At 34.4% G+C, this 13653-nt stretch overlaps 2 protein-coding genes across 2 annotated transcripts; one reads left to right on the top strand and one right to left on the bottom strand.

Annotated features, from left to right (window-relative positions):
• Positions 1-1499: 1499 nt before the first annotated feature.
• On the bottom strand, positions 1500-7630 carry TRIADDRAFT_27912 (uncharacterized protein; the record flags this gene model as incomplete). Its single annotated transcript, XM_002114149.1, has 8 exons — positions 1500-1694; positions 1859-2011; positions 2098-2274; positions 2395-2586; positions 2694-2825; positions 2900-3083; positions 3557-3654; positions 7535-7630. The coding sequence occupies 8 exons, from the start codon at positions 7628-7630 to the stop codon at positions 1500-1502; spliced, it is 1227 nt and encodes a 408-aa protein (XP_002114185.1).
• A 2860-nt stretch (positions 7631-10490) lies between these two features.
• Positions 10491-13634, top strand: TRIADDRAFT_58389 (uncharacterized protein; the record flags this gene model as incomplete). Its single annotated transcript, XM_002114465.1, has 7 exons — positions 10491-10509; positions 10776-10840; positions 11875-12009; positions 12417-12686; positions 12760-13015; positions 13263-13326; positions 13382-13634. 7 exons carry the CDS (start codon positions 10491-10493, stop codon positions 13632-13634), a joined length of 1062 nt encoding a protein of 353 aa, XP_002114501.1.
• Between the last annotated feature and the right edge of the window lie 19 nt (positions 13635-13653).

The following is a 13653-nucleotide window of genomic DNA, read 5'->3' as shown; positions in this document are numbered from 1 at the left end:
CTTTACTTGACTTTAAATTTAAATATTGAAACTTCATAGATTAGGAAAATATGAAGTACCCTCTCTTACCTATGTAGTATCGATAAACTACTCACTCTATAATATCAAGATCAATGGAATCGGAATAATTCGTGTCGATGTAATTTTAAAGAGTGCATAATGTTTTATTTCTAAACAATTTATCCATGTCTACTAGTAACCTCAAACCAGTTAGATTTAAATTCAATTATTGCAGTATCAGTTTTATTAAGATCATCTAGATCGAGAAATAGTAAATAGCTTTACTTGCTTCTATAGCATCAATAAATGAGTGATATCTGTATGTTCTGGAATATCAAAATCAAGTTAAATAAGATTACATATGTGATATTACATTCTTAACCATTTAATACTACGTAATATCAACTTCAGTTGAGTACGGTTGATACATGAGAATTTAAATGGCTTAGATATTCTATTTCCGAACATTTTAAGAACGTATAAAACTGAAACATTTTAGGCTTGAACTTTATTGAAGTAGCTTTAATAAACAAATATCAGATGGCTTCTTGTTGGGTTGTAGAATAGCCAATACTCATATATTAAAATTGTACGTTTGTTATGTATTAATTTATATATTAATTATTCATCGATTAAATTTTTCTATATTTCTTACTTTTAGCAATCTATTAATTTTTACCTCTACTTTAATAAAAATCTCAGTCTTTACCTACACAACTGGTTCATGATAGACTCTAGGAATCGATAGAATATTTAGAATTACGTATGTTTATGAATCCTGCTCGCCAAGTGTATGCGCATGCTAGATCCTGGAATTGACGGAATGTTTAGAACTGCTACCTATGAATCCTGCTCATCAAGTGTCTATGTGTATACAACGTGATGGACTCATCACTTCAATTGAAAATAAATTAAAGTTGTCAATTTTTTATTTGGCCATATATCATTTTCCTATCATGAATTATATATTTGCATTTTCGAGTTTAGGTGAAACAAACATGGCAAAGTAATCAGTTTTATATTCCAATTAGCATCTATAGGTATGCATAAGACAATAAACCGCTAGAAACAATGCTACATATTTCAACTGGTAAAATTTGTAAAGGCGATAGGGATGCCATATGTACGGTACGGAAGAGAATACTTTTCACGCAATAACTAATGCTTACCATTTTAATCATTCGCTGAACGGATTGTAGCTGTAAGCTGTAAGTGACTAAAAGCATACAAAGGCTATTTACATCTTTCACAAATCAAGATAGGCATTAAAATACTTATTATTGCCGTGCACGTCACTGTTGTGATACCGTAGCATAAACCTTGCAAGCTACAACATGTCAAAATAGTGAATAATTCTCAGATATAAGCGTAGTTAGACGTTAGTGAAAATGTTGATCTTAACAATACCAAAAACATGATTCTGTACTTTCATTAAGCTACAATATCTATAAGGTGTAGCGTTCATTCGAAAGGTAGTTTAGTATGATACAGCAGCGGTGTTAAGAAAAGCGATAGACCTGTTCGGTTCCGTTATAATAGTACCAAAGAGCCGTAAATAGAACAACACTACTGGCTGATAATACTGGCAAGTAGGATGAACCGGAATCTTTTACATGAGTCAACATCAAGATTGTTTCACAGATTTGGAGAGTTTTATCTTTAGTTGGATCATTTTTTGGTGCAATTTTCGCAATCTAAATTTAAAATGTGAGAGCGCAATTAAAATTAAAAGTAAAGGTATACACAATGAAAATAATTACAAAAATTTAATAATGATTCCGTTTTTATTCTACTTATGTATACAGTATAGTAGTAGTGTATTAAGTAAGGTAAGTTAATCACGAACAATAATAGTTACCTCAGCTGCAAAGTCGTGAAAAATTATTTTAGCAGCATTTAAACTCACTGCACGCTTCATCATATAAACAGCTTGACCTTTGCGTAGCTTAACCACAGTCGTGAAAACATCAGGATTGTTATAGCACACTGCTAATGTACCAATAGCCATAACCTGGAGAAGAAATATGTAGTTATTACCATATTAATGTCAAGTTCGTATGTTTCCATCGTTGGATAAAATACAGACTCATTGAGTACCTGAGGAATAGCACAAAAATTAAAAACAGACTGATTTCTTAATCTGGATAAGTATTTGATGGCATCCGGTACATGATGTAACGCGTTAGTAATTAAAAAATTTAGACAACGAACGGCTTCATCCCTATTACTAGCATCTTGAAAATCTTCCAGTCGCTTTGCAAATTTTGACCAGGCCTATAAAACATTTGTAAATTTCGATACGGAAATAGTTATCGCTTTATTATTTCTAACTTAATTATATCCAAATTATTTTAACTTTGAGTATTTCAATTTAGAACAATCTTAATAGATTACTTCTTTTGGCCAAAATTTTCTCCCTTCTTGGATATCAGCTAAATAATCGCGAATAATGTTGGTCTTTTGTAAAAACAGACCCATTGAATTAGATAATGGTTCATCTTCTCCGACAATTTCATCTTCCAACTTTGACGCACTAAATATTCTGGAAAGTCCTATGCCAACTAGACCAGCTACATAATGGCAGTACTAAAATAATCCATTGAAAAAAAAAATTTAGATTCAGTAAACTTGTACTTAGTGAGTGAGTTATACCAAATTACGATTAATTATAATATTCAGTTGTATACAATTACCTCGTTCCAGTCTTCAAAAGAGTTAACGTCAGCACAATCTAAGTACTTGCACATGCCGTCGGCCATTCTTTTTGTAATTTCTTGTATAACATCTCTATAAGATTTATCTAAATTTCGAAATTCCGCAGAAATCTACCAACGAAATAGAATGGTTAATTGGTCAATTTTACGTAGCCAATTGGATGGGTGACAAGTTATTTACTTACAACTGGAAACTCTTCTAAGACAATTTTGTCAACTTCTTGACTTCTCCTATATTTCCACTCTGGGTTGTATAAATTTTCGTGTAACTCTTTCATTAAGGCCGTTTTTTCTTCAACTGGAATCGTCATATCGTCCTCGAGTGTATCCAAGGCACGTAAGACCAAATAAAATATACATATAGCATCCCTATAATTACATTTGAAATCTCAATATAATGTGCAAATGCACTTCATCAGCCATTGACTAGCAATAACTGGTTCTGTAACGTTGTAGATTTGTAGCTACAATTTGAATTAATTTATTACTAATCCACTGTATGTATATTGTAATAGCACAAAAGTATTGTAATGTTGACGAAAGTAGGTTTGTGTGTCCTTCCAATTTTGCGATAGATACTGTAGTATTTGAGTTTCCGGTGTAAAATATGGGCAATTACAGTCATAAACTGCATCGTTTTTAGTTGATAATTAATTATAGTAAAGGAGTTAATTGTACCATAACTCTTTACGTCATAATCTTAAATATATATACTGGTACGTATATATGTGATAAAGTATCCTTAAAATGATTACGTATACTTTTTCATTGAAATATCTATTTTTACCATGTGTATCTTTAAAGTATGTACGATGAAAAATATGATAATTAGCAATACTAACCTTAGTTCCCCATCAAGGGCTTGTATGACAGAAGCAAAACTACGACTTGTCATAACCAGAAATTGGTAACACCTCTTAAGAGTTGGGGACAATTTTGTCTACAACATATGAAAGGAGGTAAGAAATGATAGCAGAGTTATAATACATTATTAAATGCACTATGTAGATGTATCGTCAACTAATAATTACATATTCATGTTCGGTATAATGTTAGCAGGAAGCTTGCTACAACATTAGATAGATACATTACAAGACACAAATATGAGCAAATGATGTTAATATCTACACGATTGGCCTGAATGATGTTTTTAAGGGTATCCTGTCATTATTTGGTTATCAATTTCCATAAAGTTTTCATAAGGTATTCATAACCAATAGTGACACAAGTGTATGCTATAGATGATAAATAACGTTGATAGTAATTTATGAATGAATATTATGTACTTATAAAACGAAAGTCATCAAAAATCATAATGGTGGCTTTAAATGTGTAGTTCTACAAATGATATTGTAATACTCTTTAAGTGGCATAAAAATGATAGCTAAAGCCTCACTTTTAAATATTGTATTGTAATATATAGTATACGAGTATTAATGATAATTATTATAGAAAAGGATGCAAACTGTATCAATCGTAAGTGACTAGGGACCACAGTAAATATCTATAATCGCAGTCATATGCACATTCCTATTGCAATATTGAATTAATAATGCAAAGGAAGAATGTACTGCATTGATTGCATTGACAGTCTGTCAAAGTCTGGGTACAATCCATAGTTGCAATATACAAAAATATCCATCTCTATCAGCGATAGTCGTCATAGCATAAACAAATACAGTACAGTACTTGATGACTGTCAATTAATAAATACTTATAAATGAATTGGTAGGGTGATAACGCCGCACAAACTAGTTGATACTCGCATAATTGAATGAATTAAATGCCGTAGAAATGGTTAACCATCACCGATTCGTACTACAAATAAAAGGATACTATAATATGGCCGAATCAATTTTCAATTGTAGATCAATATACGAAATCGAAATAAAATTCGAATAGATTGTTACTTGATAAAATACTGGTATAATATAAATGTAGAATAAACAATTAAAATGGTTGATAAAAGGCCTTTTAACTAAACACATGTAGACTATACCACTAGCATAAGTTGTAGTATGTCCTGCTACAATTGTAGTTGTCTATATTATACCGTTTGCAAGATTGATAAATATTGAGAAGGTTATATATCAGAATCGTTTTTGGTATAAGAACACCAAACTCATTTTAAAGCAACAGCGAGAAATAAAATTTTGTAGGGGTATTTTTTTCCAGCGCTGTATCTACTTGTACTCTGATAGGAAATACTTTCAATGATGGAATCATGAAATTGATTATAATTGCAGCCTTGTAAAACCGAATCTATTCTATAGTACAGTAGGTACTTTCAGGGCAATCCTGATCTATAGTCTAAAATTGTGATTGGAAAAAGCGTTTTAATTATTCAACACCATGTAAATTAAATAAATTGAATTCAATTTATTCCTACACTAAAGGGAATGTAGTAGCAATGCATTAAAAGGTCCAACTGAAGTTACGATGACCTATTCAGCATCGGTAGAATATTGATTTGACGGCATACTTACTCGTACAGTCAGGGAATGACATGATTTGATCATGGAAGTGGTGCGCATACAGTATATTGAATTGATTGCATAACTTTTAATTCGATCTGTAGTGGCGAAATGTGATATAAATGGCTCATTTGGTAGTCAATATTGCATTTTCTTGATATTGTGAGAGTCAACCCTAGCTGTATACATTTCTAGTCGATCATTTAATATTACCAATTGTACGTATAAGAGTATGATAGAAACAACTGTATGCGAGTACAAAACGGAGATGGATAGTGAATCTAATTTTCAAGGCGATACAATCTTGTGTTAATAAAAAGACAAAGTACAAGCGTTGACTATACTTTGTAAGTAGAGAGGGTTCAATTTTAGTGAGGATGATGGTGGAGGATTGTTTAGCTTGAAAATATTGTGATTATCTAATTTATGTATACTAGACACCTCAACGTTCTAGGTAGAATTGGAGCTGTGTATAAAGTGGGTGTAGGAAAGATTTTTTAAAATGGGTAAAAAATGGTTATCGAAGTAAATAAAAGTAAGAGAATTGCCATTTCATCATTGCCTGATGATATTATCATGGTTGAGATTGATTCTGGCAAGCGCTATCCTGTATGCATATCATTCAGAACACGTGGAATAGATTATATTATATAATTGATAGCGGTTTACTGAATAAGCTGTTGGTAAAATAAACTTAATTGATGTGCAATATTAACGTGGTATAGCAGTCATCGGCAATAGTATATCGGCAGATTTGTAAAGTAACTCATTCATGGAGCATTGGGTTGGAATAATTTGTACTGAAGTGGTATTCTAAACAAATGAAGCGTTTCGATCATTCTTTAAGACAACAAATAATTTGAAAAATTTATTCTAATAATAGATCGATTTCATAGCATCATGGAACGCATGGACAAGGGTAAGTTAATCCCAAAAACTCTTGTTGATATCTTTAGCCATTTTCTCATCTAATTTATACTGTTTTTATGCTTGTAGTCATGTAACACTACCGAGCAGCTTAGTCTTCCCACAGCAGTTTACCGTTACGTCTTTGAACACTGGTCTAATGGTGTTCAAGCAATGAAAAGAGGCAACGATGAGCGCAAGCACAAATACAGCACTGCACGATAGATAATTTTTTTTATCTATGGATCATGCTAGCACCATATCCAATATTGTATTGTGTGTGTATACCATCACTGCATTTTGACATTCTTGTGGAGAATATGTTTCAATAAGCTATAGATGATTGATTCTATACTCCTATTTGGATGAGATCCAAGAAGAGCACGATGCACTCGCTACTAGAAAGGGGCAATTCTATGAATTGATGACGATGATGATCGGAAAGGGGCAATCCTATGAATTGATCACCATCATCATCGATTGGATATCCGTTCTTGCTCTCTTACCCAATGCTGGATTTGCACCATAAGCAATAAGCAATAGATAGGCGATTGATTCTATGCTCCTATTTGGATGAGATCCAAAAAGACCACGATGCATTCGCTACTAGAAAGGGGCAATTCTATGAATTGATGACGATGATGATCGGAAAGGGGCAATCCTATGAATTGATCATCATCATCATCGATTAGGTATCTGTTCTTGCTCTCTTACCCAATGCTGGATTTGCACCGTAAGCAATAAGCAATAGATAGACGATTGATTCTATGCTCCTACTTGGATGAGATCCAAGAAGAACACGATGCATTCGCTACTAGAAAGGGGCAATCCTATGAATTGATGATGATCATCATCGATTGGATATCCGCTCTTGCTCTCTTACCTAATGCTGGATTTACACAGTAAGCAATAAGCAATAGACAGACGATTGATTCTATACTCCTATTTGGATGAGATCCAAGAAGAACACGATGCATTCGCTACTAGAAAGGGGCAATTCTATGAATTGATGACGATGATGATGATCATCATCATCATCGATTGGATATCTGTTCTTGCTCTCTTACCCAATGCTGGATTTGCACAGTAAGCAATAAGCAATAGACAGACGATTGATTCTATACTCCTAGTTGGATGAGATCCAAGAAGAACACGATGTATTCGCTACTAGAATGGAGCAAATCCTATGAATGGATGACGATGATGATCGGAAAGGAACTATCCTATGAATTGATCATCATCATCATCGATTGGATATCCGTTCTCGCTCTCTTACCCAATGCTGGATTTGCACAGTAAGCAATAAGCAATAGACAGACGATTGATTCTATACCCCTATCTGGATGAGATCCAAGAAGAACACGATGCATTCGCTACTAGAAAGGAGCAAATGCTATGAATTGATGATGATCATTTGGATATCTGCTCATGCTCTCTTACCCAATCCTGGATTTGCACAGTTTTCATCGCTCCAAACTGGAATTGGATCAATGCAAGAAATTCGCTAGGACGAGTGATCGATTTGACTAATTCCATCTTGGCAGAAGTGGTATAAGATGAATTTCAATTTGCAGCAAGTCGTCGTCAACTTGGTTGGAAAGGTCGAGGAAGAAAAAGGAGGAGCCAAAAAAAAAACGACGATGAGTGTTGGCGAGTCGGTGATGCCAACGCCTAGTGTAGTGTATCATCCATGAGTCAGTGGGCAATACAAGTGGTAGAGGGGGTTATTGTGAATAGCCAAGGGATGACTGGGTATCCATACGGACAGTAGACTGTATCAAACATTCCTCAGTGCCGGGTCAATTCTATGAGTACAAAGTACGATACAGTGTACAGCTTGAAATGACCATGACCATAAGATCAACGGGCATAGGGTTGAAGCGCCAGCCAACGCCTGTATACTGTATCAAAATAGAGTACAGAGTAGGTCTAATCGGTGTCGAACCCACTCCCCGTGGCCTACATTTGCTTTACTACACAATGCCCATATGTTGATGAATGACGCCCACGCTATTCCATTTCTTCTCTCATTGGTTGCCCAATTTGTTCCTATTGTTATTCTTACAAAAGACTTATTGATATCGAACCAGGTTCTATTGTGTTGCCTTCGTTGATGAATTACGCCCACGCTATTCCATTTCTTCTCTCATTGGTTGCCCAATTTATTCCTATTGTTATTCTTACAAAAGACTTGTTGATATCGAACAAGGTTCCATTGTGTTACCTTCTCACCTGATCGATCAATCCTATTCTAGTCATTCAAGGATCACTTTTGAAAAGGAGAGACGGGATGGACGGACGAGCCGACGAGGTCAGCCATGTTTGTAGTAACTTTGTACAGTGCCGTGGACGTTACAGAGAGGGCGAATGGCCTTAACACAAGGCATACGATGAAATGGACAATCACTCTTTCTACAAGGTCAAATGGTTCATGTTATAGGATGCCAAGAAAGGTATGCTCATTAGCCTGATCCCCACCATTTTCCTAGAGATCTGGCGACCTTTTATTCGAGTGGAGATCAGATCAAAGAACAAAGGTTTCTTGTACCAAAAAATAGGAAAAGAGTTGTACGCAGTATAGTGTATGGATACAGAGGTAACTACACTTAAAATGACTGGTAAAGGAATCCGCTTCCTAATAGAAATATGGCCAATCCATGGACAGGACAGACAAGACTAAAACATAACCGGTACCGTGCCGTATCGCGCCGTGCCGGACCCCATTGGCATAAGCAACTTTTTGACTAGTCATTTTAATGTACGCTGTCTCTGTAACCATACACGGGACTGTCAGCTAGCCAAGGAGTGATGCACACTTACTGTACACCGTTCGGTTACAGAGGTAAAGTACAGTTAAAATGACTTGTAAAATACAGTAGTCAGGTTACTGCTAGGAATATCCGTGGCCAATCGAGGATGGATGAGACGGAAAGACTGATAATGCTGGTAAGAATTTGGGGCTGGTCATTTTACTGTACGCTATCTCTGTAATCATACATAGTACTGCAGTGTATACTGGAGTACACTGGACGGTAAAAGAGAGCTTAAATACAGTTAAAATAACTGATCCAATACCGTCATCGAGTTACTTGTAGAAGTGCGCATGACCAGACCTTCCGTTGCTATAGCAATCTGATTGCAAGTTTGTTAACAACCATACTACCAGCTAGGCCATGTCAAGTCAGTTTTGAAACTACCAGCCAACGGCCTATAAATTGGCGCTAGAACTTTGAATAGGGTATAGCTTTTCGTCAAATGCAGAAGACTGCTACGTAACATACCGTCCGGAATACCATCGTAGATGATATACGCTGTAGTGATTGGAGTAATGTTGCTCGTAAATCGTTGCCAAGGCCTTTTCCAGAACGAAACATTCCTACTGTACTCTAGATTGTATTATGTACAGTAGAGGAAAATAATAATGTAATAACTAAGGCCAATTCTATAGCAATGGATGGATATTTTACTAAAGTACCATAGCAATCGTTATCAATATAAGTAAAATCTTATTTCGTTGCCAAGTCCTTTTCTAACTGTAAATAGAAAAGAGCTCGCATTGATTGTTTACATGATCATAAATACGCTTAAAACGAGTACTTTATGGCCTTAGCTCGAAGTTAAAAGAAAGTCAACCATTAGTCAAGCTCTGGTCATATACACATTAATGATTGAAGCCTGTACATGTGTGTTTTATTGCCAAGATCTCTCCTGGTCAAGAAATATGATTCACTTCTTCTGATGCGAATATTATATGATTGATATTGTAGTCGTATTATTATAGTTGAGTCAAGAATCATTAATATACAGTACAGTATTATACAATAGATAGAATTGCGGCAAAGAGCCTCATATAGTCCAATTTCATGAAACTTTCAGGGAATTTAATGTCTGCTTGTGCTTGACATAAACTGAGATAGCAGATCATGACGATAAAATAGCAAAGATATTGAATTATTTTACGCCAATTTACGTTCACAGTACCCTCAATATTAGGATACAACTTGAATACGTAAAGATTTTTGATAAAGTCTATACTGTTATCAACCTGTAGTTCAAACCGAACATTGGATATAAATTAGTATTACGGGAGTAGATAATATAATGTTACTTGTATGCCTTGTCTTGTGCAGTATGCAACCATAGTACTAAAAATCGTAGTCAATTAATAACGTACTGACAGTTATTGGAGGCGTTGTCATCAATGGAATTTGAATTCTGTACGTTGATATTCTATAGTACGTATGCACTTAGCACAGTATACCACCTCGTACTACTGGCCATGTACAATGTGTAGTATATATACGCGTATACTCATAAAAGCAGCACTAGCGTGCACTACTATAGTCTCATATAGTTTCTTAATCGATCACAAACTTTTGATACTGATCCCTTCAAGATGGATGAAGAAATAGAAGGTAGGCTAAATTTTATCTTTCTCCGTGTTATTATAAACACAACCCGGATCAGGGGGTTCAATGAAAAATTAATCAACTCTGAGTTTTGCAATTCAATTAACGATGTACACTTTAATCCACTATAACTAACTCGTTTCATAGAGATCACGGTATAGAGATGTGAATGAAATAATCGATTGCTAGTTCGGCCATATTTTGATAGAGATATGAATAGAAATGATAAGATTGCCTTGATATTATTTGAATACATAAATTGATTGTTACAGATTACGATCCAAGTGAATTCGCTCCTTGTAGTCATTGCGGACGCACCTTTAATCCCGATGTCTTGGTAAGTAAAAGAAACGGCACGCGTAAATATAAGTTGCTATACCCGTAGATGGACCTGCTTGATGATAGTAGATTGTAGTAAACACATACTATATCCCCTGTATAACATTGTTACTCAATTTTCTCACATTAATGACCCAAATACATTCTCAAAAAGTGTTTTCAAATAAATAGCCCCAGTAACGCACTCACACTAATAATTAGATAGAATAATCACTATTCTAGCTTCCGTTTCTTGACCGATTCAACTTTTGAATTATGCTTCTCTCGTTTTATTTGGTTAATTTATTTACTATGCAGAGTATACTCAATCCATTAAGTAAAAATTAGAGTGCAGAAATGATACCCAGTCTGAGCTTACATTTCTTATAGCTTGCGCTACTATTGGTTGTAGTATCTCTATTACTTTTTATTTACTATAGTAAGATTTAATAACTACAACCGTTCATAAGATGTTATATTGGAAAGATAAGCATTTCATACAGTTCTGATTATAATCAAATATTATTGATACGTAGCATAATGAATAGCAAATAGGTAGAATTTATTAAAGTAGCTATTAATAAAATTATGGCCGTGTGGGTACACTTTATTTGATAAGTTTATTATCGACGGAAAAGGCATTAGGATAGGTATAGCAGGAAACTGAGTTAGTCTTATCTATTAAAAGTTACAGAAATTGTACAAAGTAGCCTAATTTTGATCAGTGAAAACTAATCCTTGTGTCTTACTATATTATAACAATTTAATAATTTTTATATATGTAAAATGTTAATTATCCTTCATACGACCCTATCCTAGAATAATAATTGTATACATAATGCTTTACGATATTTTAGTATGATATGAGCATTTGTTAAAAGATTGTATGACTTTTATTTGTAGAGTTTTATGGTGAGTAGATATAATCATGTATTATCGAAAATCTACAATAGTATACATTACAAACCACTTCATATCGATATATTACAGACATTCAAATTTGAGATTGACAAGCGCATACTAAATTAGAAATGTAATGCGTAACGTTTTTAGGCTCGACATGAGAAAATTTGCCAAAAATCTGCCAATAAGAAGAGGAAAGTATTTAATTCTTTTAATCAACGCATGCTTGGAACGGATATAAACAAAACTCAAGCGTTGAAAGCTTTAAAAGAAACGGATAAGAAGGTAGTAAATAGCAATATCTATTTTATACCATGATAGAATTTCATCATTTCAGACTTTGCCGAAGTGGCTTATACTGTACAGTAGATATGTGAAATTGCATGGTTGAATTGAAATAATACATTTAGCAGTAAATAAAACACGATTTAACATTCCTGTGGTCTGGAATGAGCTTATTTTATATACCTTCCAATAATTGCGCAAGTTGCTACGATTAAAAGATAATTAATACTGTTTAGCCAAGATCAATCCAAATTATTATCTATTTATAAGCTAATAATAAAAAGTATAACACTTGAAATAGAGCAATTTTTGTAATGATATTTAGACCTTAAGACTAAAATTTGGATACAGCATAAGATGAAATCGTATAATGTTAGTATCGCTATCGCGTATTCTGAATAATTCAGGATAAACCAAAGGGAGGAAACTGGAAACAAAAACATGAGGACTTTCTTAGTACCATTCGTAGTGCAAGGAAAGTAACTCAAGCAGTCAAGGAAGGCAAGCCATTACCGCCTCCACCCCCATCGAAAATTGATCCTAGTCTTGTTCAATGCCCTTATTGTCAACGGCGCTTTAATCCTGACTCAGCTGAACGCCATATTAAATTTTGTAAAGAACAATCTCAAAGAGTACCCCGTAATAGTGCAAAACAGCAGTTAAATAAGAGGACTCAGGTAACTAATTGCGTAAAGCCAATAATGTTGAAATTTTTCTTTGCAATTCAATATTTCGTTTCAATCAATTTAGTATAAACCACCTATGCCGAAAGGATCTTCAAGTAAGCAGATGTCAACTCCAATATCTGCTACGAGTAGAAATGCACTTACCTCAAGGGCGAATATAGATCAAGTTGATCGTAAGCCTTCATCCGGATCTGCTAAGAATCATGATCAATTTGCAAGTAGTTCGATACCTTCCAAGAAAACTATGACGATAGGAGGAAAGTCAACTGGATCATACGGGCTAAAAGCTCCTTCTACTGGTATTAAAAAGCCATCATATGGTGAGTCTATCATTCTTCCGTAGTAGATAAAGTGTTTCTTTGTGGTTAATGTGCGAGCTGGAATATACAACGCACGCTGGTGGATGTTTACGTATTTGTATCATTTCTTCAAAAATAAATTTCTATTTCATTTTCCATCCGTAGAAGTAGCTTATCACGCATGTAGATATCCATTAGGCTTAGTACTCAAAATAGTGTATTTTAAGATGATCGCAATTCATAATTTAATTTAATCCATCTTCATAAGGTTATCATCGTACAACTAGTGGAGACGAAAATTCAAGATCTGGCAACTCTGCAAGCAAGATCAGGTATGGACGGAGTTTCAATTTGCGCTTTTATTTTGGATATACACGTATACAATAGTTTCAGTAATAAGGGAGGTATTCAAGTAAACAGGAATAAACAAAGATATTTATCTTTCAGCCAAAACAGAACAATTCCGAAAGGTACATTTAATGGAAGTCGACAAAATAAAGATACTTATGATACTTCGACTAGTAGCGCTCTTTCACAAGCCAAACCTAAATTCTGTCACGAATGTGGTACAAAATATCCAGTTCAAAATGCAAAATTTTGCTGCGAATGTGGTGTAAAACGACTACATATAAATACTTAACAGCAATGAACGCTTCGAT

This window comes from Trichoplax adhaerens, genomic scaffold, assembly GCF_000150275.1.
Source record: "Trichoplax adhaerens TRIADscaffold_7 genomic scaffold, whole genome shotgun sequence".
NCBI lineage: Eukaryota > Metazoa > Placozoa > Uniplacotomia > Trichoplacea > Trichoplacidae > Trichoplax > Trichoplax adhaerens.
This window is presented reverse-complemented; position numbering and strand designations above follow the sequence as displayed.